The sequence below is a fragment of the Argiope bruennichi genome, chromosome 6 (genome assembly GCF_947563725.1).
Source record: "Argiope bruennichi chromosome 6, qqArgBrue1.1, whole genome shotgun sequence".
Taxonomy (NCBI): domain Eukaryota; kingdom Metazoa; phylum Arthropoda; class Arachnida; order Araneae; family Araneidae; genus Argiope; species Argiope bruennichi.
The window spans coordinates 17,702,186-17,729,040 of record NC_079156.1 but is presented as its reverse complement, the minus strand read 5'-3'; the positions used below and the strand labels follow the sequence as shown (position 1 = coordinate 17,729,040).

General features: G+C 39.5%; 4 protein-coding genes across 4 annotated transcripts; 3 read left to right on the top strand and 1 right to left on the bottom strand.

Annotated features, from left to right (window-relative positions):
- Positions 1-11,326: 11,326 nt before the first annotated feature.
- On the top strand, positions 11,327-12,142 carry LOC129971304 (uncharacterized). Its single transcript, XM_056084931.1, has one exon. It carries the CDS (start codon positions 11,327-11,329, stop codon positions 12,140-12,142), a length of 816 nt encoding a protein of 271 aa, XP_055940906.1.
- Positions 12,143-18,745: 6,603 nt separating this feature from the next.
- LOC129971303 (uncharacterized) lies at positions 18,746-19,489 on the bottom strand. The gene has a single exon (XM_056084929.1). It carries the CDS (start codon positions 19,487-19,489, stop codon positions 18,746-18,748), a length of 744 nt encoding a protein of 247 aa, XP_055940904.1.
- A 1,220-nt stretch (positions 19,490-20,709) lies between these two features.
- On the top strand, positions 20,710-21,981 carry LOC129971301 (uncharacterized). The gene has a single exon (XM_056084927.1). The coding sequence runs from the start codon at positions 20,710-20,712 to the stop codon at positions 21,979-21,981; it is 1,272 nt and encodes a 423-aa protein (XP_055940902.1).
- Positions 21,982-23,608: 1,627 nt separating this feature from the next.
- On the top strand, positions 23,609-24,880 carry LOC129971299 (uncharacterized). Its single transcript, XM_056084926.1, has one exon. It carries the CDS (start codon positions 23,609-23,611, stop codon positions 24,878-24,880), a length of 1,272 nt encoding a protein of 423 aa, XP_055940901.1.
- Positions 24,881-26,855: the final 1,975 nt, after the last annotated feature.

Genomic DNA, 26,855 nt, shown 5'->3' with positions numbered 1-26,855 from the left:
GCTTATTACAAAAATCATATGAATGATAGAGCTACAGGTGGAGTTTCACTGCTTGTTGCAAGCGGCCACCCGTCCGCTCCGTTGAATTTAAACACAAATTTACAGGCTATTGCTGTTCAAATACATATAAAATCCTTGATCACCGTATGTAATTTATATTTACCTCCTAATGAACACATCAATCAAACCGATTTAAATTGTTTAATTCAACAACTTCCTACTCCGTTTCTTATCATCGGAGATTTTAATGGCCATAGCCTCATTTGGGGAAATTCTGACACCAATGCAAGGGGTTTACAGATTGAAAAGCTTTTACAGGATCACAATCTATGCCTTCTAAATACAGACGAACTAACGTATTTCCACCAGCCTACAAAATCCTTCCATGCAATCGACCTTGCCATTTGTTCTCCATCAATCTTACCGTTTCTTAATCTGACTGTAGACAAGTATCTCCACAACAGTGACCATTTTCCTCTGATTATAACTGATAATAGGCATAACCATCATAATTATTATCAACCATCTAGATATATATTCACAGCAGCTGACTGGAATACATTCTCTGTTCTTTCAAAAATAAGTAAAATTATGGTAAAAAATTATTCTATTGATCAAGCATTAGACTTAATTACCCAAACTATAATCCATGCTGCGAATGCGTCCATCCCGCAGACTAAATGCACTCGGAGGAAGCAAAGTAAACCATGGTGGAATAGTGACTGTCAACAAGCCCGTAAGAAACAGAGGAAAGCATGGAACAACTTTCGAAGATATCCCACAACCGAAAACTTAATTGTATACAAAAGAGCCAAAGCAGAGTCACGACGTATTCAACGATATAGTCGTAGAATGTCGTGGCAAAAATTTGTTTCAACATTAAAAGTTCGTATTTCAAGCCGAGAACTTTGGCAAAAAGTTAAAAAAGCTACATGCACTCCTTTTTCTAATACTGTGTCAATATTAAATGTTAATAATCAGACTATATCAAATTTAAAAGACATAGCCAATATAATAGCTTCTACTTTAGCAAGTGTATCCTCCAGTGAAAATTATAATCCACAATTTTTAAATTTCAAAGACTTTCTGAGAACAAAAAATTGAATTTTGAGTCACAATCTGATTTGCCTTACAATAGTAATTTTACATTTCAAGAACTTCAGTTTGCTTTATCAAATGTTCATAAATCTTCTCCTGGCCCAGATAACATCAGCTATGCAATGATCCAGCATTTAACTTACGAATCGCAGAAAAACTTGTTGTATCTCTTTAATCGAATTTGGAAAGAACAATATTTTCCGTCTTCTTGGCAACAGGCAATAATTATTCCCCTCTTAAAGCCCAATAAAGATCCCACGAATCCTTTGAACTATCGCCCAATAGCTTTAACAAACTGTCTGTGCAAACTCTTAGAAAAAATGATTAACCGACGACTTATATACTTTTTGGAAACAAACAAAATTCTTAGTCAGTTCCAAAGTGGCTTTAGAAAGGGAAGATCAACCCTAGACAATATTTTAAGTTTAGAAAACGATATTCGATCTGCTTTTTTACAGAGAAAACACTTGGCGGCCGTCTTTTTTGATATCGAAAAAGCCTACGATCGCACATGGAGATATGGCATCCTGAAAGATCTATACGACTTTAATTTACGAGGAAACCTGCCAATTTTTATTCAAAATTTTTTACGATTGAGACAGTTTAAAGTTAAACTAGGACATGAATTTTCTGATATTTTTACCCAAGAAGAAGGTGTCCCACAGGGCAGTGTTTTAAGTGTCACACTTTTCATTATAAAGATTAATAGCATTTTAAACCAGCTTCCACCATGCGTCAAAGGATACCTTTATGTAGATGACCTATACATTTCTTGTATGGGAAATCATATGTGCTTTATAGAGAGACAACTGCAAACGGCTGTGAACAAAATTAAACAATGGTCAGATCTAAATGGTTTCACTTTCTCAACGGCAAAAACAGCGGGAGTGCATTTTTGTAGGAAGAGAAATCTTCATCCAGACCCTGAAATCATTCTATATGGTCAAAAAATTCCTTTTCTAAATGAAATTCGTTTCTTAGGAATCATTTTCGACAAAAAGCTAACGTTTCAATCTCACCTAACTTTTTTACGAAAAAAATGTGAGAGATCTTTAAATATCTTGAGAGTTCTTTCTAATACATCTTGGGGAGCTGACAGAACTTCATTGCTGAGGATTTATAGAGCTACCATCCTTTCGAAAATAGATTATGGATGCGAAATTTATGGCTCAGCTAGGAAAAGCATACTGAAAAAAATTGACCCTATTCACCATGCAGCTCTTAGAATATGTTCTGGAGCTTTCCGCACCTCTCCAGTTAAAAGCTTATATGTTGAGTGTTACGAACCAGATTTACACCTTAGAAGACAAATGCTTTCTTTACATTATTATTTTAGAATTCAATCTAATCCTTGCCATCCATATTACGATTTTAAACTTCGACCTTTTCTCCTTCGTTTGCAAGAAGCTAGAAAGAATTTTGAACCTATATTTTTAACCAGGGCACGCATTATATTATCAGAACTGAATATGAACCATCTAGAATTATCACCACAACCATTTAACAGTATCCCCCCATGGAGAATTCATACCTTTTATTTTCTTAATCCTTTTGAAAACTTTAACAAATCGGACACAACAGATATTGTTTATCAAAAATTATTCCTCGAACACAGGTCTCATTATCAGTCTTTCGTTCCTGTTTACACTGACGGATCTAAGACATCCACACATGCCTCATTTGCTGTTATTTTTCCAGATAAAAAGTCATGTTTTCGGCTTCCTTCGTGTTGTTCCATTTTTACTGCTGAGACTACTGCAGTTTTGCATGCTTTATTAGAAATTTTAAATAGACGTAGTGGAAGCTACATTATTTACATTGATTCCTTAAGTGTTTTACAATCTTTAAAATCACTCCAAAATCATGCTCATCCAAATATTTTAAAGATTTTAGACCTATTTTATAAGATTATCTCTCGTGGTTTTACAGTCCTATTCTGTTGGATACCATCCCATGTGGGAATTTGTGGGAATGAGCAGGCTGATAAGAGTGCCAAATCCGCAACTCATTTTTTAGAAACACCCATACCTGCATGCGATTTGAAGAAACGGGCAAAAATCTGTCTTTACAAAAATTGGCAAATTCAGTGGGATTCGGAAACTCGAAACAAACTTCATACTTGCAAGCCTATCATAGAAAACTGGCCTTCTTTGAATTATCGAAAACATGACACAGTTTTAACTCGTCTGAGAATCGGTCACACTAGATTCACACATAGACATCTATTATTAAATGATCAATTGCCAACATGCCCACATTGTGACTGTGGAATAACAGTTTATCATATCCTTGTTGAATGCCCTTATTTTAATGCTCAACGCTTATTTTACTTCAAAACAACTACAGTGACTTTGCCCTTGTTGCTTGCTAGGGATCCACATGAGAGCCTTTTTGTCTTTTTAAAATCTATAGGTTTTTATTCCTTAATTTGACCTTACCATCTTGGCTTCGTTTTGACTTTTTGTAATTTATCATCATTTTACCGATGTTCTTTATATCACTTTTATAGAGACTGTTTTTATTAAACTTTGAATTAGAAATAATCTTGTTTGGCGCAGTATAACCTACATATTGGTTCTTGTGCCAAAAAACCTCAAACCAAACCAAACCAAATTTTATTTACATTAACAATCCTACGAAATAAAGGATTTAAAGTCATTTTTTGCTGGGTTCCGGGCCATGTAGGTATTTACGGCAATGAAAGGGCAGATTTTGCTGCTAAAGCTGCATCCACTTTTCTAACACATTCACTTGTCTATTCTGATGCCAAAAGTTCCTTCACTAGTTCGCTCTTTACTAACTGGCAGCAATCATGGGATCTGCAGATCCACAACAAATTACATTCAATTAAACCGACAATTAGTTTGTGGCCTGTCCATCCTATACGAGAGGTTGATGTCAAATTGACTCGCCTCCGTATAGGACATGCTCGTTTTACACACAAACATCTCCTTTTTGGCCAGGCAACACCAAAGTGCTCCACATGTAGTGTAGATTTTACCATAAAACATATTTTAATCGAGTGCGCATCTTTTAATTCCTTTCGTTTACACTTTTTTAAATCATCGTCATTAACTTTACAAGACCTGGTGGGTGAGAAATTCCACCCAAACATTTTTAAATTTTTAAAAACCATTGGTTTTTATAGTTGTATTTAGCATTTTTTAACTTCTGTTCACATTCGACAATTCATTGTAACGTTCGTTTTTCGAATCAGTATTTCATTTATAAATGCATTAACCTTATATATGTCTGCACTTTCATTTTTCCCATTTTTTGATACATTTGGCTTTTATATCTTAACATGTGTGTTTATATAAATTATTTTTGTTTTTTTACCATCTGCTTGGCGCAGCATAGCCAAACATGGCTCTTGCGCCAAAAAACCCGAACAACCAACCAACCAACCAACCAGCCTGTTCTACCAAAATTCAAACGTGCTGGATATTTGCGGTGTAACATTCGTCCATACATACCTAATCCTCTGAGATGTTCCCCTCAGGGGCTCACCTTCTTTAGGTGAGTACGGGTGTCCCAATCCCGAGGTACCCAGGGATCTTCTCTTTTCCCAAGGGGTTTACCGTCTTTGGTAAGTACGGGTGTCGCGTCCCCGGGTTGCCCTAGCGATCCTTCTCTTATTTTTTTTCTTCTAATCTCTATTTCTATATATGAGTTGAGGTGATATTTCAGTTCTATTTTGAGTTGGTTTTTATTATTGGCCTTTGTTTAATACTAAACCCATGTGTTTGCCGTGCATGGCGACCCGTTAGGGGCAAAATGGAATCCTGGGGTCCCTTTGCGTTCCCTTTGGCCCAGGCTGCCCCTCAGGGGCTCACCTACTATAGGTGAGTACGGGTGTCCCAATCCCGAGGTTCCCAGGGACCTTTACTCCATTTATGTTTAATCTCCTCTACACCTTCTGCTGTCTGCTGTATCTCTTCTATCCCTCGACGGCAAGCGAGGGAGCTCTCCATGAGAAGCTGTCGCCGCTCTGTTTGCTTCTTGCTTCTCATGGACAGCCAAAACCCCACGTGTTGGCCGTGCGTGGCAACCCATTTGAAAGACGGGTGGTGCACTGTGGTCCCCTGTGCATCAATCGGCTGGTAGCTAGCCACCTGAGTGGTTGGTTTGCTAGGGATCAAGTGAAGGGGTCACTCCTTGGGCTTGGCGTTAAGGGTGGTCACTGTCCCCGGGGGTGACTCCCAACGTATAGGTTCCGGCTAGCATTATGGCAAGTGCCGAGGTTGGGAATGCCCAGAGCCGGTAACTGCCATCCCTTGTTGGGCTCCGTGGTGGGCGATGCCGTCGGGCCCGAATCATCTTCAATATCATATGGGGAAATCTAAACTTACGCATCACATTGAAAATTCTTTAAAAATTCAAACCTTTGATAAATTTTTTGTTATCCAGAGAGTTTCAAATGAAAAAGAAACATTTAATTCGGTATCGCCGTTTCTTGTTCAAAAGGCCATTGTAAGCACTATTGGCGAAGTTACTTCCATACGAAAGCTGCGTTCTGGAGATTTACTTGTTGAGGTAAATTCTCGTAAACAAGCTCAACAAATTTTAAAACTAAAGGCGTTAGCAACAATACAAATCAATGTCACTACTCATCGAACTCTGAATTCCTCTAAAGGTGTGATAACCTGCAGAGAATTACTAAATGATACTTTGGAAAAAATTACTGATGAGCTTAAACCTGAAGGAGTGACTCATGTGCGTCGCATCAATATTCGACGAGATGGACAGCTCCTTCCAACCAAACATTTAATTTTGACATTCAATTCTCCCAAGTTACCTGAGACTATAAAGGCAGGCTATATGAAATTGCCAGTAAAGCCTTTTATACCGAATCCTTTGAGGTGCTTTAATTGCCAGCGTTTTGGCCACTCAAAAGCTAATTGCCGCGGGACACTTACCTGCGCCCGTTGTGCAGTAGCCGGCCACGAGAGCTCTGAATGCACATCTAATGAAAAATGTGTGAATTGCAGGGGTGAGCATACTTCTTATTCTCGCTCTTGCCCTAAATGGAAACTTGAGAAAGAAATTGTCACTACTAAAGTGAAAAACAACATAACATTTCCTGAAGCTAAACGCCTGGTGCAAGCTCAAACTCCCACAGAAGGGAAAAGCTATGCATCTGTCATTAAAAAATCTGTTTCAGTATCTGCAACACAAACTAAACGTGTTGTTATTGTAACAACTGATACTGATTCAGATCGAATCCCTGATAGTCCAATAGCAGAACAACGGCCAAACAAGGTAAACAAGAAAAAAATGTCTAAATCTCAAAGATCACTTGCTTTAAAACATTCGAAACAGGGATCTTCTCTTAAAGATTTGAAATCAAAAAGATCAATTGCTCTAGAGCTGGGAAAAGCTGGTCTCGCTACCAAGGATTTACCATCTTTGTTTGGTAATCCATCGACAAGTACAGAGCTATTAAAAATCCATCCTTCAGAGGATGAAGAAGATATGCAAATGAGTTGCGATCAGCAAGCAACTCCACATACTGTCATTAATAAAGTTCCCCCCTAAAGCCGTTTAATGGTTTCTTTCCTCTCTTGGAATTGTCGCGGCATCAGGTCGAAACTTGCAGATCTTAAAGCTCTTATCAATGCGACACACCCTATTTGTATTGCACTTCAAGAAACTTTCTTGAAACCAAATACTTATTTAAAATTGCGAGGATATAACTCAGTAAGGAAGGATAGTGATATTGGAGCTGCAAATTCAGGTGGAGTTTGTATACTGACATCTAATCTCTACCCTAGTTGCACCCTTTCTCTTCACACATCCTTGCAGGCTGTAGCAGTGCAGGTTCATGTTCGAACCTTGATGACTGTCTGCTGCATTTATCTACCACCAAATGATGTTATTCCTCAAAAGGATCTTGATATGTTGATAGAACAATTACCGGCACCTTTCATATTATTAGGTGATTTCAATGGGCACAGTAATTTGTGGGGTTCTGAGAGTACAAACTCGCGTGGACGACAGATTGAACAACTCATTTCTGATAACTGTCTCTGTCTACTAAACAATGACGAGAAGACGTACTTTCACGGGCCCACACTTACGTTTCATTCCCTTGATCTGGCTATTTGTTCTCCAGCACTCCTTCCCTTTTTGAATTTTGAAATTGCAAGTGATCTTTACAACAGTGATCATTTCCCCTTGATTGTATCCTATTCAGAAAGTAACATTTTGATGAATTCTCCACAAGCGTACGCTTTTCAACATGCTGACTGGGTTGAATTCACTAGGAATGCAGTGTTAACTGAATCTATGATCACTTCTAGCAGCATTACTGATGCTGTACAAAATGTAATTAACTGTATTATAGGAGCAGCTGATGCAACCATACCTAAACGATGTCCTATTCCACGAAAATTTTGCAAGCCATGGTGGAATGAGGCTTGTCGCGACGCTTATAAAAAACAAAGAAAGTTGTGGGGAATTTTCCGCAGGTATCCAACTACGGAAAATTTAATAGCATTTAAGAAAGCAAGGGCAAACGCTCGTCGTATCCGGCGTTACAGCCAGAGAGAATCCTGGATAAAATATGTATCTTCAATAACATCCACTATATCTAGTGCGCAGTTATGGAAAAAGGTCAAAGCCGCTAATGGCATTTATAAAGAATTCGCTTTTCCTGTTTTGAATACAGAAAGGTCTACATTCTCTTCGCCTTTTGACATAGCTAATGCCATTGGTGAAACTTTTGCAGGCGTTTCTAGCAACGGTTCTTATAATCCAGTCTTTCTTTCAAAAAAGAAACAAGCTGAGAAATTCATTTTGCAGTTCAGGACCCGAAAGAATCGGCCATATAACTGCGAATTCCGGATGAATGAATTAAAAAGTGCTCTTTCCAAAACTCGAGATACTAGTCCAGGTCCTGATGGAATTACGTACAGTATGCTTCGGCATCTGGATGAAACATCTCTTACACACCTACTTTATCTATATAATAGAATTTGGAGTGGAAATTTATTTCCAACCCAGTGGCGAGAAGCTACTGTAGTTCCCAACTTAAAAGCAGGGAAAGATCCCAAAGACCCATTAAATTACAGACCAATCGCTTTGACAAGTTGCCTTTGCAAAACCCTTGAGCGCATGATTAATGCGCGCCTTCTTCATGAATTGGAGAAAAATGGATGCATCCCGCCATTCCAAAGTGGGTTTCGTCGTGGACGATCTACTCTTGATAATATTGTGTATCTTGAGTCGCAAATACGTAACGCGTTTGTAAACAGAAACCACCTTGTTTCTGTATTTTTAGATATACAGAAAGCATATGATCGTACTTGGCGATACGGAATCCTTCGGGTTTTATTTGACTGCGGCTTTAGGGGTAACCTACCAAATTTTATACAGAATTTTTTAAACACTCGTGTTTTTCGTGTTCGTATTGATAATACTTTTTCCGATGCTTTTATTCAAAATGAGGGTGTCCCACAGGGAAGTGTTTTAAGTGTCACCCTTTTTATTCTCCATTTGAGTCAAATCCTTCATGTTTTACCATCATCCGTTTATGGAACGTTATACGTGGATGATCTGCAGATCTCCTGTCAGGGATCTAATATGGCTTTAATAGAACGGCAACTTCAGAGAGCTATCAACAAACTTACTGCTTGGTGCGACAGAAATGGGCATACGATCTCCCCTGAAAAGAGCCGTTGTGTACATTTTTGTCGAAAACGGGGACTCCATCTTGATCCTGTAATACATATACGGGATGTTAATATTCCAGTAGTTCAAGAGGTAAATTTTTTGGGGATTATTTTTGATCGAAAACTCACCTTCCTTCCTCATCTTCTTCATTTGAGAAAGAGGTGTGAGAAATCCCTCAATATTTTGAAAGTCCTCTCAACAACATCATGGGGAGCAGACAGGACATCTTTACTTCGCATTTATCAATCTGTTATACTCTCCCGTATTGATTATGGATGCGAAGTGTATGGAACTGCTCGCTCTAGTGTCTTACGACATTTGAACACGATACATCATTCTGCCTTACGGATCTGTTCTGGTGCTTTCCGCACATCACCGGTGCATAGTTTGTATGTAGTTTGTAACCAAATGCCATTGAATTTGCGCCAAAAACAGTTAAGCGCTCAATATTTTTTTCGTCTTCAGAGTTATTCAAATCATCCTATATGCCATATAACTATGCCTATTGGACTGTCAAGATTATATACGGCTCGTCCTTCTAACATCCTTCCTTTCTATGAAAGGACTAAAAGAATGCTTGCTGATTTTCAAATTTCGGATGTACAAATCTGTAAGTTAGATTCTATATCATTTCCACCATGGGATATCCCAGACATCTCCCTCCATAATCCTTTTTCACAATATGATAAAGCGAATACAGCTCCAGTTGTTTTCCAAAAGCTGTATTTAAATCATCGTGATAAATTTTCTGCATACATTCCCATCTTTACAGATGGTTCAAAAACAACTGGTCATGTTGGCTGCTCGGTTGTCATTTCTCAAGAAACATTTAGTTGCCGTTTGCGAAACTCGTGTTCAGTTTTCACAGCTGAGCTAACGGCGATTTTACTCGCGCTTGAGAAAGTTTCAAGTTTACATGATCGTAAATTTTGTTTATACTCAGACAGTATGAGCGCTCTTATTTCTCTCAACCAACCTCAAAATTCTAAGCATCCTTTGGTTTGGGATATACTTCATCTTTTACGAGCGCCGAATTCCAGGAATATTCAGATTTTATTTTGTTGGATTCCTGGTCACGTCGGTATAATTGGAAACGAAATTGCTGATAATGCGGCAAAAGCAGCATCCACTTTATTGCGGCGGCCAATTCCTTATTGTGATATAAAGAAGAGTTATATGTCGTACATACGCATGCAATGGCAAACATTTTGGGATTCTCAAATCTCAAATAAATTGCATAATATAAAACCCAACATAAAACCATGGCCAATTGTTCCGGTGCGTGATCTCGATGTCAAATTGACTCGACTCCGCATCGGCCACACCCGATTCACTCATAAACATCTTTTGTTGGGTGAAAGATGTCCTTTATGCACATCATGCAATGTTGATTATACGGTCATCCATATTTTAACCGAATGCTACTCTTTTAATCACCATCGATTACATTTTTTTGGTGCATCGTCACCACATATTTGTGACTTGGTGGGAGAACGTCCCCATTGTAACATTTTTAAATATTTGAAGACCATTGGTTTTTACCCTCACATTTGAAATTTTTTAGCTTTTATATTTGTTCCGATTCTTTTTTACTGGACTTTATGCTTTTAAGAACATTTTTCAATTATGATATTTAAAATTTTACCTTTTATTCACAGCTCTAACCACATGTTTTGGCGCAGCATGGCCATATGTGGCCCTTGTGCCATAAAACTGGAATTAACAACAACAACATTGGCCCAGGCTGCTCCGTAAGTCGGGCGGCAGGAGTGAGCCCGCTTCTGTCAATCGGCTGGTGGTGTGTATCTTTGGGAACAGGAAAGCACTGCTGTAGGGCTAGGTTTGCATTCTGTGTAAATCTATATCCCGGTGCCACCCCTAAGGTAAGTACCGAGGCTGGATGTACCCAGAGCCGGCAACTGCCTTCCCTTGTTGGGCTCCGAGGTGGGCGGGGGCGTACCGGGATGAACAATATTCGACTATTATGGGTTCCCGCAATTTCGGTCCCGGCAGAGACGGCTGTCTGCCAACTTCTCCTTTGGAGCAACCTGTGATAACTGCAAAATATTTCATAATAAAAAAGTTGGAAGGTAGTTTAAAAACTGTCTCTCCTATCTTAATTCATAAGACAATACTTGGAATTGTTGGCGAAGTTCAATCCATTAAAAAAACTAAACTAGGGGATATTTTAATTGAATTGAAATCAGATAATCAAATTAAATCATTACAGAGTCTTAAATCAATTGGAGAACATGCAGTTACTGTATACCCTCATAAATCTCTTAACCAATCTCGAGGAGTAATATCAGAACTAGAGCTTCAATATGATTCTGAAGAAGAAATTCTTGGATGTCTGAAAGACCAAAATGTTACGTCAGTAAAACGAATAACTATGAAACGGGATGACAAATTAATATCGACCAAACATCTAATATTAACCTTTAATGTACCTATACTACCCAAATCTGTTCATATTGCATACTTAAACTGCCCTGTTAAACCATATATACCTAACCCATTAAGATGTTTTAAATGCCAGAGATTTGGACACTCTATGGGAGCCTGTCGTGGTAAAGAAACATGCGGCCGTTGCTCTGAAATAGGACACGACAGTAAATCTTGTACATCTGCACCAAAATGTAGCAATTGTAAAGAAGATCATCCCTCATATTCTCGTAAATGCCCTCGATGGATAGAAGAAAAAGAAATACAAACAATCAAAGTGACACAAAATATTCCTTTCGCAGAAGCCCGAAAATTAGTAAAATCTAGAACGCCCACTGTTGGAGTGTCTTACTCATCAATGCTCAGCTGTTGCCCACATTGTAAAACCAAACTAGTACAAAAAGAAACCCCATCTAATGCTAATCCAAATCCATTACCAGAAAAATCACCAGTTAAAAACAATAGTGAATCCACAAACTCCAAAACAAAAAGTATCCATGGTAGCCCCAACCCTCTAAATATCTCTAAAATAGAAGTGGTAAATGTAGACAATGCTGTCAGTCAGGAAAATATTCAAAGCAGCCCGATGAATACCGTCGATAACTTAGCTCCAAACAAAGCATCTCGCATCCCTACATCAAATAATAAAAAGGTAATGACACCAAAAAAACCATCTAAGTTTTTTAAAGAAACAAAAGCCATGCGTAAAGCAAGAATGCAGGCTTTTAAAAATAATTTGGACGAGAAGATAAAAGGTTCTGTGAAAAAACGCACGCTTACGAAACAAGATCTGTTAAAAGAGTCGAAAACTGAAGAAGAGGATGATATAAAAATACATCCATCTGATGATGATTTTATGTCTACTGACGGGGAGGAGCAGATATCAAAAATAATTCAAAAAAATAAGACAACAAATGGCAATTAACCTTCTTTCGTGGAATTGTCACGGTGCAAAAGCTCATTCCGATGACATTAAAATGGTTTTAAATCAATATCAGCCCGTTTGTCTCGGCTTACAGGAGACTTATCTCTCTCCTGAAGATTCTTTCAAATTTAAGTATTATGATATTATAAGGAAAGACTATACCCAGGGTGCAAGAGCTTCGGGTGGAGTGGCCTTTTTGGTTTCCCAGGCTTTCCCTCACAAAGAAATCACTCTAAATAGCTGTATCCAAGCAGTTGCAGCACAAATTCATATCGGGTCTCTATTAACAATATGTTGCCTATACTTGCCCCCAAATGATAAAGTATCTCAACGAGAGCTTGATAATCTCATTGATCAGCTTCCTCGACCATTCTTACTAATGGGTGATTTTAATGCACACAATCCTATTTGGGGAAGTGCAGATTTTAATTTAAAAGGACAACAAGTTGAGGCTTTGCTTGAAGATCATTGTCTTTGTTTGCTTAATGACAAAACTTATACATACTTTCATGTACCTAGCCGCACCTTTCACACTTTGGACTTAATTTTATGTTCTCCATCATTAGCCATAAAATGGAACTTTAGTGTTGCTGATAACCTTCATAACAGTGACCATTTTCCAATTATTGTATCATACAAAGATGATGATTTAACTTATCCTGAGAGAACGAAAAGGTACATCTTTGATAAGGCAAACTGGGATCTTTACTCACAGATGGCTTTCATTTCGGAAGACACTGTGGGTGATGAAAATATTGATGATGTTATTGAAAATATAACTAAAAAAATTTTAGAAGCGGCTGATAAGGCAATACCAAAATCCTCAGGGAAGATTCCAAGACATTGGAAACCTTGGTGGAATAGGGAGTGCAAAATCGCTGATAAAAAGCAGGCAAAAGCATGGAATATATTTAGACGATATCCTACAACGGATAATTTTATAGCCTTTAAATATGCAAAAGCAAATGCTCGACGAATAAGACGGAGGAGTAAAAGGGATTCATGGATGTTATTTGTAAACTCCATAAACAACCAAATTAGCTCTAAACAACTCTGGGATAAAGTCAGGAAAGTCTCTGGCTGCAATAAAAATCTCCCTACAACCTTTTTGACTCTGAATGGTCGTACAATAACAGATATTAAGGCAATAGCTGACACTTTGGCGGAAACTTTCTCTAAGGTATCCAGTGATACGGTTTATACCGAAAAATTTATATATTATAAAAAAAATGAAGAAAATAATATTTTAAATTTTACCAGTCATAATGACGAAGAATATAATTCTGATTTCAGTTTTACAGAACTGAAAAGGGCTCTGAATAAATCTCGAGCTACCTCACCAGGTCCTGATAACATCCATCTAAACATGATTATTCATTTAAATAAATCATCCTTGTTAAATATTTTACGAGCGTATAATAGAATCTGGCAAGAGCATAGATTCCCAGATTTATGGAGACGAGCACTAATTATACCAGTAGCTAAACCAGGTAAGGATCCACAAGATCCAAGTAATTACAGACCGATTGCACTCACCAGCTGTCTGTGCAAAGTTTTGGAAAGGATGGTTAATGCCAGACTTATTAACATACTTGAAACAAAAAATTGGTTGTCACCACTCCAAAGCGGTTTCCGTCGTGGTAGAAACACTATAGACAACGTTTTAAAATTAGAAACTGCAGTTAGAGAAGCCTTTGTCAGTAAAAAGCATCTAGTGTCCATTATGTTTGATATGGAGAAGGCCTATGATAGAGTATGGAGATACGGCATAATGAAAGATATACACAAAATAGGTCTCAGAGGAAATTTACCAATTTTTATACAAAACTTTTTAAAAATGAGAAATTTTAGAGTTCGACTAGGTAATGTCTTATCAAACAGTTTTTATCAAAACGAAGGCGTTCCCCAGGGGAGCGTCCTGAGTGTGATCTTATTTATAATAAAAATCAATGATATCATTAAAAATCTCCCATCAAGTGTGCATGGTTCGCTATTCGTGGATGACTTCCAGATACATTGTTCTGGAGAGGACATGAGTTTTATAGAAAAGAAGCTTCAAGATGCCATAAATAAAATACACAGTTGGGGGGAAATGAATGGTTTCACAATATCTCCACAGAAATCAGCGGCAATTCACTTTTGTAAAAGACGTGGAATTCATCCAGATCCTAAACTTAAATTGAACCACCAGACAATCCCTTTTGTCACTGAGATTAAATTTTTGGGTGTAATCTTCGACTCTAAACTTACCTTTAAATCTCATATAAACTATCTAAAAAGAAAATGTACGCTTTCGTTGAATTTATTAAAAATACTCTCTAGCACATCGTTCGGAGCAGAAGAGTCCTGCCCTCTCAAAATATATAGAGCCTTAATTCGATCCAAACTTGATTATGGAAGCATGATATACGGATCTGCAGCAAAATCTACTCTGCGGCCCCTTGATACAATACACAATCAAGGTTTACGACTATCAGTGGGTGCTTTTCGAACTACCCCAGTTTTAAGTCTTTATGTTTTGTGTCATGAGCCCTCTTTAGAACTTAGACGTCAGAGGCTTGCACTCAATCTGTTTTTTAAAATAAAAAGTGATGAGGCCCATCCACTACATTACAAAGTCATAAATCCAATTTATGGTCCATTATTCTCACTGAGAGCCTCATTTACTCCTACTTTTGGATTTAGAATCGGGAAAATTCTTAGAGATTTAAATATTGATGATTTTCCAGTTCTTAATAAACCCGACGAATTCCCACCATGGAAAAATACTAATTTAAAATTTATAGATGATTTCGAAAAATGGCAGAAAGCGACAACTCTAAACCTAGTGTATCGGTATATGTTTTATGACCACCGACAACAGTATTCTAGCTATGAACCTGTTTTTACTGACGGATCAAAAGCTGGTAAATTAGTGGGAGCAGCGGTAGTTAACAGAAATAAGATAATTTCTGAGAGGTTGCATGAGTTTTGTTCCGTTTTTACATCTGAAATATATGCAATATATCTGGCCTTAACGAAATTACCAGATAGTAACTATAAGAAAATTATTTTATACACAGACTCAAAAAGTGTCATTGAGGCACTAAGGAATATTTCGCCTTCAAGCCATCCCTTAGTTGTCAAATGCGTAGAATTTTACTGTTTTTTAATAGGAAAAGGAATAGATATTTTATTTTGTTGGATTCCTGGACATTCAGGAATTGTGGGTAATGAGAGGGCTGATAAAGCGGCAAAAACTCCAGGATTGATGTGCGAAAATTTTGTTCCTCTAAGTGATGCTCTTCAAACGGTAAAAAATGTATTGGAAAAAAAATGGCAGAGTGTATGGAATGAACAAACTCATAATAAGTTGTTTGAAATTCATTCTTCGGTAAAGTCCTTTAAATATTATAACTTAAACCGGAAAAAATCCGTTATGTTAAATCGACTCAGAACTGGCCACACCAGATTGACTCATGAATATTTACTCAACTCAGAACCCCAACCTACATGTTCAGATTGTCATTGCTCTTTATCCATAAAACATATACTTGTGGAATGTCCCAGTTTTAACCTATTTAGACGAATCCATTTTGGTAGCAACAATGTAACTTTAAATGACTTGTTGGGTGAGAAACCCAACCAAAATATTTTTTTATTCTTGCGGGATATTGGAATCGAAAAGCAAATCTAAGTTTTTAATTTTGACAGCGTTTTGGTGCATTATTTTTTTGTAATAAAATAAATGTTAGAATAAATCTTGTGTTTGGCGCAGCATGGCCAAAAATGGCTTTTGCGCCATAAAACCAAACCAAACCAAACCTCTGAGATGTTACCATTGTCAGAGGTATGGTCACTCCCGGCAATCATGTCGTGGTAAAATGGTATGTGGTAAATGTTCTTCATTGGATCATGAAACTAACACATGCGATTCAGAAATATTGAAATGCCCTAACTGTGCATGCGCTCATGCAGCATCTTCTAAATTTTGCCCTAAATGGCAAATGGAAAAAGAAATCCTAGCCATTAAAATAAAAAACAACATAACCTTTAAAGAAGCCCTCCAAATAGTCAATGATAGAATGCCTATGTCTGGTGTAATGTCTGGTGTATCGTATTCCTCTCTTTTGAAATCAAAACCAGAAAACACTAATGTCGGTTCAACTCAAACCGAAGAATTATTAACGAAAATTGTTTGCCCTCCTCTCAAAAAATTATTCCCCTCAGGGGCTCACCTACTATAGGTGAGTACGGGTGTCCCAATCCCGAGGTTCCCAGGGATCTTTACTCCCTTTATGTTTACTCTACACTGCGCCTTCTGCTGTCTCCTTTATTCTTCTTTCCCTCGAGGGTAGGCGAGGGAGCTCTCCATGAGAAGCTGTCGCCGCTCTGTTTGCTTCCTGCTTCTCATGGACAGCAAATACCCCCACGTGTTTGCCGTGCGTGGCGACCCATTAGACGGGCGGTGCACTGTGGTCCCCGGTGTATCAATCGGCCGTAGCTAGCAACCTGAGTTACTAGTCTGCTAGGGATCAAGCGAAGGGGTTACTCCTTGGGCTTGGCGTTAAGGGTGGTCACTGTCCCCGGGGGTAACTCCGAGCGTATAGGTTCCGGCTAGAGCTAGGGGAAGCGCCGAGGCTGGGAATGGCCAGAGCCGGTGGCTGCCTTCCCTTGTTGGGCTCCGTGGTGGGCGGTGCCGTCGGACCTGAAACCCTATTCATATCGTATGGGACCTAAACTAAATTCTCAACAAATGAACGAGAAAAAAAATTAATTTAAAATATTTTGATCATTTCTTTATATTGAAAAGAATATCAGAAAGTAAAGAAACATTCCACACAGTTTCGCCTTTCCTTGTTGAAAAGGCCGTCGTTAGTACACTTGGTGAAGTTTCTTCTATTCGCAAACTTCGTTCTGGAGACTTGTTGATTGAAGTAAACTCCCGACTACAAGCACAACAGATTCTCAAGTTGAAAACTTTGGCAACTATTCCTGTATCCGTTACCGCTCACACATCTTTAAATACCTCTAAAGGTGTGATAACTTGTGGGGAGTTACTTAATACTTCCAATGAAGATATTATAAAAGAATTCAAATCTGAAGGAGTAATTCATGTACGCCGCATCTCAATTCGACGAGACGGACAACTCCTTCCCACAAAGCATCTTGTACTCACCTTTCAGACACCAACATTGCCAGAAAAGGTTAAAGCTGGTTACATGCGTCTTGCTGTCCGACCATTTATTCCAAATCCTCTTAGATGCTACCAATGCCAACGTTTTGGGCATTCAAAGATGGCCTTCCGCGGGACACTCACATGCGCCCGTTGTGCAGAGAAGGGACATGACAGCCAGCAGTGTACGGCACCCGAAAAGTGCGTCAACTGCAATGGCGAACACACTTCATTTTCAAGATCCTGTCCACGTTGGAAATTGGAAAAAGAAATCATAACTGTGAAAACTAAGGAACAAATCCCATATCCGGAGGCAAAAAGGAAAATCCTTGCACAAACACCTTCCCCTGGCATAAGTTATGCATCCATTACTAAAAAACCATTTTGCAAAAACTGTAAATGTAAAAATTGTGTTCAGATTTTAACTGAGAAACAAACCCCTGATTCCCTTGAAAAACAAACCCCTGTTAAATCATCTGATTCGGATACTGAACCATCTACAAACAGTGCTCCAGAAACTCATGAAACCAGAAAACGGAAACCAAAACCAAAACCCCAACGTTCTCTAAAGCTAAAACTTTCCAAACGCGGTCTTTAGCAAGACATGATATCAGAGAAACTGAAATCAAAATTGAAATCTAAAACCCAAAATTCTGTATTGGTTTGGTTTGGTTTGGTTTGATTTTTTTGGCGCAAAAGCCATTTTTGACCATGCTGCGCCAAGCAAATGGTAAGAAGACAGGACAGACAGTAAAAGCACACATGTTAAAATATAAATCGAAAGGTATCCAAATACACATGCAGAAAATTAATGTGCAAGAATGGTAATAATTCTATATGGAACACTGTTTCGATAAAAACGCTACAATTGATCGATGTAAAAAAAAAAATCAAGCGTTAGCAGGAGTTAAAAAGCACTAGATACAAATATAAAAACCGATAGTTTTTAAAAATTTAAAAATGTCTGGGTGGAATTTCTCTCCCACCAGGTCTTGTACAGTTAATGACGAAGACTTAAAAAAGTGTAGACGGAAGGAATTAAAAGATGGGCATTCAATTAAAATGTGATTTATTGTAAAATCTACACCACACGTGAGACACTTTGGAGCCGTCTCGCCAAAAATGAGGTGCCTGTGTGTGTAACGAGTATGTCCTATACGGAGGCGAGTCAATTTGACATCAACCTCTCGTATAGTGTTAACTGGCCACAAATTAATTTTCGGTTTGATGAAATGTAATTTATTATGGATCTGCAGATCCCATGACTTTTGCCAGGTAGATAAAATGCTGCAGTTAAGAGACAGTTTAACGTCGCAAAACGGAAGTCCTTTGATCATAAATGTCGAAGCAGATTTTGCAGCTGAATCTGCTTTCTCATTCCCTAAAATGCCCACGTGACTAGGAACCCAACAAAATAAGATGCTTCGACCAGCTTGTTCTAACACACGCTACATAAACAAAATTCGAATAGCAATTGGATTCATTCTGTTGTGATAATTAGAAAGTGCTTTTAGAGCACTCATGCTATCAGAATAAATAATGATATTATACTGAGTAGCAGCCGAAATTTTCTGAAGAGCACAGAAAATTGCCATTAACTCAGCAGTATAAACGGAACAACAATTATGAAGACGGTGACTCAATGTCTCAGATGGAAACACAATGCCACATCCAACATGTCCATCTGTTTTCGAGCCGTCCGTGAAAATAGGCACAAAAGATGAATACTGATGGCGGTGATATAAAAACAGCTGCTGAAAAACAACATGTGCAGTTAAGGATTTATCGAATCCTGTAAAGGGGTTCAAAAAGGAAAAACGCGGGATATCCCACGGAGGGAAGCAAAAGGAATCAACTGCTTTAATATGAACGTCTTTGAGATCCGAGTCATGCAGCAGCAATTTGACTCTATCATAAAAGGGAAGTATGTGCGAAGGACGGGCATTATACAATCGACGCAGACCTACTGGTAGTGCCATATTGCTTAAGGGGTGTTTTGAAACAGATTTAGTTCTGAAATAAAACTGAGCAGATAATTTCTGCCTCCTTAAGCAAAGGGGTAGCTGATGACATATGACATAGAGGCTTTCAACCGGAGAGGTACGAAATGCACCAGAACAGATACGCAAAGCTGAATGGTGGACTGGATCTAGACGCCTCAGAACAGATGAACGGGCGGAACCATATACCATGCACCCGTAATCAATTCGGGAGAGGACTATTGCCTCATAAATACGGAGAAGGGAGGTTCGATCGGCACCCCAAGATGTTCTGGAGAGTACTTTCAAAATGTTTAACGCCTTCTCACACTTTCTTCGCAGGTGTAAGATATGCGAGAGAAAGGTGAGCTTTCGATCGAAAATTACTCCCAAGAATCGTACTTCATTCACTACAGGAATCGGTGAATCATTTATTTGAATATTGGGATCCTGATGAATGCCTCTTTTCCTACAGAAGTGTACACAGCTACTCTTCTCTGGGGAGATGGTGTGACCATTGTTATTGCACCCTGCTACCAATTTATTTACTGCGTGTTGTAATTGTCTCTCTAATAAATCCATATTACTGCCTTGGCATGAGATCTGCAGATCATCAACATATAGTGTTCCCTGAACAGATGAAGGAGACTTATTTAAAATTTGGCTTAGATGAACAATAAAAAGCGTGACACTGAGGACACTTCCTTGCGGAATACCCTCAGCTTGAATAAAATAATTATAATAAACATTACCAATTCGAACACGAAAGGTACGTTGTGTCAAAAAATTTTGTAAAAATATGGGCAAATTTCCTCTAAATCCAAAGTTAAAAATGGTAGAAAGTATACCATAGCGCCATGCTCGGTCATACGCTTTTTCTATATCAAAGAATATAGAGACAAGGTGGTTTCTCCTGACAAATGCCCCTCAGGGGCTCACCTACTATAGGTGAGTACGGGTGTCCCAATCCCGAGGTACCTAGGGATCTTTACTCCTTTTCATGTTCAAACTCCCCTACGCCTTCTGCTTTCTGCTGTTTTTCCTTCCCTCGACGGTAAGCGAGGGAGCTCTCCATGAGAAGCGGTCGCCGCTCGGTTTGCTTCTTGCTTCTCATGGACAGCCAAAACCCCACGTGTTTGCCGTGCGTGGCGACCCATTTGAAAGACGGGTGGTGCACTGTGGTCCCCGGTGTATCAATCGGCTGGTACCTAGTCACCTCAGTGGCTAGTCTGCTAGGGATCAAGCGAAGGGGCTACTCCTTGGGCTTGGCGTTAAGGGTGGTCACTGTCCCCGGGGGTAGCTCCCAGCGTATAGGTACCGATTAGCACTAGGGTGGATGCCGAGGCTGATAATAACCAGAGCCGGTAATTGCCTTCCCTTGTTGGGCTCCGTGGTGGGTGGTGCCGTCGGACCCGAATCATTTATCATATCGTATGGGGCCTAAAAACTTAAATCAACAAACGACACGGAAAAATACTGAAAAATATTACGACCATTTTTTTGTCATCAAAAGACTTTCTGAGAATAAGGAGACATTTCACACGGTCTCTCCGTTCCTTGTAGAAAAAGCCGTTTCTGGAACACTTGGGGAAGTTTCTGCCATTCGCAAACTTCGTTCGGGAGATTTGCTGGTGGAAGTTAATTCTCGAAAACAATCTATTCAAATTCTCAAACTGAAAGCATTGGCTACAATTCCCATTTCTGTAAGCGCGCATACATCTCTTAATTCTTCTAAAGGTGTTATTACATGTGGGGAGTTATTTCATACATCAATTGAAGAAATTACAAATGACCTAAAACCTGAAGGAGTGATACATGTACGCCGTATCTCAATTCGGCGGGATGGACAACTCCTCCCTACAAAGCACCTCGTTCTTACGTTCCAAATGCCTACTTTGCCAGAAGTAGTTAAAATAGGATATATGAGATTGAAAGTGCGTCCTTTTATACCTAACCCTCTGAGATGCTTTCAATGCCAACGTTTTGGGCACCCTAAGATCGCCTGCCGCGGGACACTTACTTGCGCCCGTTGTGCAGAGAAAGGACATGATAGCCAGCAGTGCACCTCATCTGAAAAGTGCGTCAACTGTGATGGCGAACATACTTCCTTTTCCAGATCATGTCCACGTTGGAGGTTGGAAAAAGAAATTATAACTTTGAAAACAAAAGAACAAATTTCTTATCCAGAAGCGAAAAGAAGAATCGAGGCACAGACACCTTCCCCTGGGGTCAGCTATGCATCAGCTGTTAAAAAATCATATTGTAAAAACTGTTCATGTAAAAATTGTGTGCAGATTGTTGCTGAAAAAGTTCCTCCCGCAAAAACATCCGAATCTGATACAGAACCTTCCACAAACAGTGCTCCTGAATCTCACGATCCACCGAAACGTAAACCAAAACCAAAGCCTCCACGTGCTCTTAAATTAAAGCTTTCGAAACACGGCCTTTCACAAGAAATGATTTCGGAAAAATTTAAATCAAAATTGAAAAAATCCAATATTCGAAATTCGGTTGCTCTGGGACTTGCAACTACGGGGACAGTCCAAAAGGATTTACCTACTATTTTTAGAGGATTGTCCAAAAGTCCTGATTCAATTGCTCTCCATCCATCCGACGAAGAGGAGGATGACCTTGAAATGAGTTGCGAAATAACGCCAACTCAAACTAACGCCCTTTATAATTCCCACGCTAAAAAACTCTCTTAATGGGTACCTTTCTCTCGTGGAATTGTCGCGGCATTCGGACAAAGCTAACTGACATCAAAGCTCTCATTAATAAATCAAATCCTGTTTGCGTAGCTCTTCAAGAGACATTTTTGAAACCAGATATTCACTTCAAATTAAGAGGTTATAATTGTGCAAGGACGGATAACGAAACTGGTGCATCATTCTCTGGTGGAGTGTGCATTTTAACCTCCAACTTTTATCCCAGTACTATCCTTAATCTACGCACTAACTTGCAAGCTGTGGCTGTGCAGATTCATGTCAAATCCTTGGTCACGGTCTGTTGCCTTTACTTGCCTCCAAATGGGGTTATTTCGCAGGACGATTTGAATACTTTGGTTGATCAGCTTCCAACTCCCTTCATTTTGCTTGGTGATTTTAACGGGCATAGTACTTTGTGGGGTTCGGATAGCACTAACTCCCGTGGGCGACAGATAGAACAATTCATTTCTGATAACTGTCTCTGTCTGCTCAATAACAACGAAAAGACATACTTTCATGAACCCACTCGTACTTTCCATTCCCTTGACCTCGCTATTTGCTCTCCGGCAATTTTCCCATTATTGAATTTGGCAGTTGAAAGCGATTTACATAATAGTGATCATTTTCCTCTTGTCATCTCTCATGATGATAATAGTAATTTGATGCAAAGCCCACCAACATACATTTTCCAAAAAGCAGATTGGGCTACATTTACTAAGTTAGCATTGATTACAGAAGAAATGATTTCATCTGCCGATATTAGTGAGGCTGTCCAAAATGTCACTGATTGCATTATTAAGGCCGCTGATGCTTCAATTCCAAAGCGTACCCCTCTTCCACGCAAATTTCGCAAACCATGGTGGAATGATGAATGTCGTAATGCTTATAAGGAACAAAGAAAATATTGGGGTATTTTCCGCAGGTATCCTACCACGGAAAATCTTGTTGCATTTAAAAGAGCAAGAGCAAATGCTCGTCGAATTCGGCGCCGCAGTCAAAAAGAATCTTGGCAAAGTTTTATATCTACCATCACTTCCAATACATCTAGTGCACAGTTGTGGAAGAAAGTTAAAGCGGCAAACGGAATTTATAAAGAATTCGCTTTCCCCATCTTAAATCCCCTCAGGGGCTCACCTACTATAGGTGAGTACGGGTGTCCCAATCCCGAGGTGCCCAGGGATCTTTACTCCCTTTACGTTTTATTCTGCACTACGTCTTCTGCTGTCTCCTTTTTTCTTCTTTCCCTCGAGGGTAGGCGAGGGAGCTCTCCATGAGAAGCTGTCGCCGCTCTGTGTGCTTCTTGCTTCTCATGGACAGCAAATACCCCCACGTGTTTGCCGTGCGTGGCGACCCATTAGACGGGTGATGCACTGTGGTCCCCGGTGTATCAATCGGCTGGTTGCTGGCCACCTGAGTGGTTAGTTAGCTAGGGATCAAGCGAAGGGGCTACTCCTTGGGCTTGGCGTTAAGGGTGGTCACTGTCCCCGGGGGTAGCTCCCAGCGTATAGGTACCGATTAGCACTAGGGTAAGTACCGAGGTTGGAAATATCCAGAGCCGGTGGCTGCCTTCCCTTGTTGGGCTCCGTGGTGGGCGGTGCCGTCGGGCCCGAATCTTTAGCAATGTCATATGGGCAAACCTAAATCTGCTCCCTTCGGTGGGCAACAAAAGTCAGTAAACTCTTTCATCGCACATTTCGATAAATTTTTCATAATCAAACGTAAATCTACAAATGATGAAACATTTCACAATGTGTCACCATTCCTTGTTGAAAAGGCCATTTCAGGAGCTCTTGGTTCAGTCACTTCAACACGTAAACTTCGTTCTGGAGACTTGCTTGTGGAGGTCAATTCCCGCAAGCAGGCTCAGCAGATACTCAAATTGACATCTCTTTCAACAATTGCTGTCAGTGTTAGTCCTCACACAACACTAAATACCTCAAAGGGTGTTATAACATGCGGCGAATTATTTAACGATACATTAGAAAAAATCACTCATGAATTGAAGCCCGAAGGAGTGACACATGTGCGCCGTATATCTATTCGGCGAGATGGGCAACTTCTTCCGACTAAACATTTTATCCTCACTTTTAACAGACCTAAATTGCCAGAACGCGTCAAAGTCGGCTATATGAAATTGGCCGTAAGACCATACATTCCAAATCCTCTCCGCTGTTTCCAGTGTCAACGATTTGGACACTCGAAATCTAACTGCCGCGGGACACTCACTTGCGCCCGCTGTGCAGAGAAAGGTCACGATAGCCAGCAATGCTCCGCTGAAGAAAAATGCGTGAACTGCAAGGGCAATCATTCATCCTTTTCTCGATCTTGCGAACGATGGATATTGGAGAAACAAATCGTCTCTGTGAAATTTAAAGAGGATATACCATACCCTGAGGCTAGACGTAAAGTCATTGCTCAGACACCCACACCTGGATTAACCTATGCTTCAGCTGCAAAAAAACAATTTTGCATAAATTGTTCCTGTACCAATTGTGCAAAGAATTCTGGTCAGACCAAACTCCCCGAAAACCCATCCGACTCTGATACTGAGAATTCAATAACAAATGTCGAAGAATCTGGAAAAAAAGATACATCCAGACCTAAATCAAAAGCTAACAATTCTCTGAAACTGAGGCTTTCCAAACGTGGCCTTTCTGAAAAAGATATACCACCAGTTTTAAAAAAATCATCTTTGAATAGCTCTGTCGCTCTGGGACTTGCGAGTCAGGGCATTGTCCATAAGGATTTGTCATCCATTTTTGGTGGCAGGCCCAAAAGTCCCGACCTCATTGCATTGCATCCATCAGAAGAAGAGGATGAAGATGTGAAAATGAGTTGTGATTTATCATCAACTCAACCTAACGTTCCTACAACTTCTCAAGCGGCAAACTTTTCTTAATGGGTTTTATCCTGTCTTGGAACTGTCGTGGCATTCGGTCGAAATTATTTGAAATCAGAACCATTCTGAATGAATTTCATCCTGCTTGTTTCTGTCTTCAAGAAACTTTCTTGAGGCCAAATATCCCCCTAAAATTACGAGGTTACAATACTGTGCGGAAAGACGCCGATAACCAATCCCATAATTCTGGGGGCGTCTGCATTTTAACCTCCAATTCCGTTCCTAGCACACCTCTCACACTTCATACTGATTTACAGGCTGTGGCAGTTCAAGTGCATCTACGAACACTTGTTACAGTTTGTTGTATTTATTTGCCACCCAATGCTTCAGTCAGACAGCAAGATCTTGATAAGTTAGTGGATCAACTCCCTGCACCATTTATTTTACTCGGGGATTTTAATGGCCATAGTACCTTGTGGGGTTCTGTTAGTACAAATTCCCGTGGGCTACAAATCGAACGGTTTATCACAAATAATTGCCTATGCCTGCTCAATAATGAAGAAAAAACGTACTTTCACCAACCCACGCGTACTTTCCATAGTTTAGATCTTGCCATATGTTCGCCAGTGCTTTTGCCGGTTCTAAATTTTGCAGTTAAAAATGATCTGCATGATAGTGATCATTTTCCAATTGTAGTTTCCCAAGCTGATAGTGGTAGTGTTATTCAAAGTCCACCTCGATTTCTATTCCAGCGAGCGGATTGGACTGGTTTCACTCAACGAGCAAAAATTACTGAAACTATGATTAACAATGCAGATATCTCGACAGCAGTACAGTGCGTCGTCGACTGCATTATGAAAGCCGCAAACAAAAGTATCCCTAAGTGTTCACCCCGTATACGGAAATTCCGCAGAGCATGGTGGAATCAATCTTGCCATGACAGTTACAAGAAACAGAAGCATCTTTGGAATAAATTTCGCAGGTATCCCACTACGGAAAACCTTGTCGCATTTAAGAGAGCTAAAGCTTATGCACGCCGAATTCGACGGATTAGTCAGAGGGAATCATGGATGAAATACGTTTCATCTATCACATATTCTACGTCTAGTAAAAAATTATGGAGAAAAGTCAAAGCAGCCAATGGAATTTACCCTGAATTTTCACTTCCTGTGTTGAAATCAGGAAATGTAATATCTTCCTCACCTCTGGAAGTTGCTAATATGCTCGGGCGAGCATTTGAAAAAGTCTCCGCTTTTGATTCTTATAGTCCTACATTTCTAGCGACTAAGAATCGAGCGGAAGAAAATTGTTTGAATTTCACGACCCGCAGATATCTTGCATATAATAGTCCTTTTAGGCTGCTTGAGTTAAAAAAAGCTTTGTCTCAGACCCATGATACTAGCCCAGGTCCTGATGGAATCACTTATAATATGCTTCGCCATCTGGATGAAGTCTCACTGTTCAATTTGTTAAAACTGTTTAACAGAATATGGATTGAACAAAAGTTTCCATCAAAATGGCATGAGGCTATAGTGATTCCAATCCTTAAACCCGGAAAAGATCCTGCCAACCCTCTGAATTATAGGCCAATCGCTCTGACTAGTTGTATGTGCAAAACTCTAGAGCGTATGGTCAATGCCCGACTAATGTTTGAATTGGAGAAACATGGATATATTTCGCCGTTACAGAGTGGCTTCCGACGAGGACGCTCAACTTTTGATAACATCGTCCTTCTGGAAACAGAAATTCGAAATGCCTTTGTTCGCAGGAACCACCTTGTGTCTATCTTTTTCGACATTGAAAAGGCCTATGACCGAACGTGGCGTTATGGTATTCTTCATAAACTTTTTAATTTGGATTTTAGAGGAAATCTTCCAATTTTTATTCGGAACTTTTTAACATCTCGAATTTTTCGTGTACGTGTCGGTAATTTTTATTCTGAACCTTTTATACAAGCGGAAGGAGTACCTCAAGGAAGTGTCCTCAGCGTCACACTATTCATCACTCATTTCAGTGAAATTATTTGTCAGCTTCC

Excerpts from the sequence above, each read along its gene's own strand:
- LOC129971304 (XM_056084931.1), top strand. The coding sequence starts at position 11,327 with ATGGGAGCCTGTCGTGGTAAAGAAACATGCGGCCGTTGCTCTGAAATA.
- LOC129971303 (XM_056084929.1), bottom strand. The coding sequence starts at position 19,489 with ATGGTATATGGTTCCGCCCGTTCATCTGTTCTGAGGCGTCTAGATCCA.
- LOC129971301 (XM_056084927.1), top strand. The coding sequence starts at position 20,710 with ATGGGGCCTAAAAACTTAAATCAACAAACGACACGGAAAAATACTGAA.
- LOC129971299 (XM_056084926.1), top strand. The coding sequence starts at position 23,609 with ATGGGCAAACCTAAATCTGCTCCCTTCGGTGGGCAACAAAAGTCAGTA.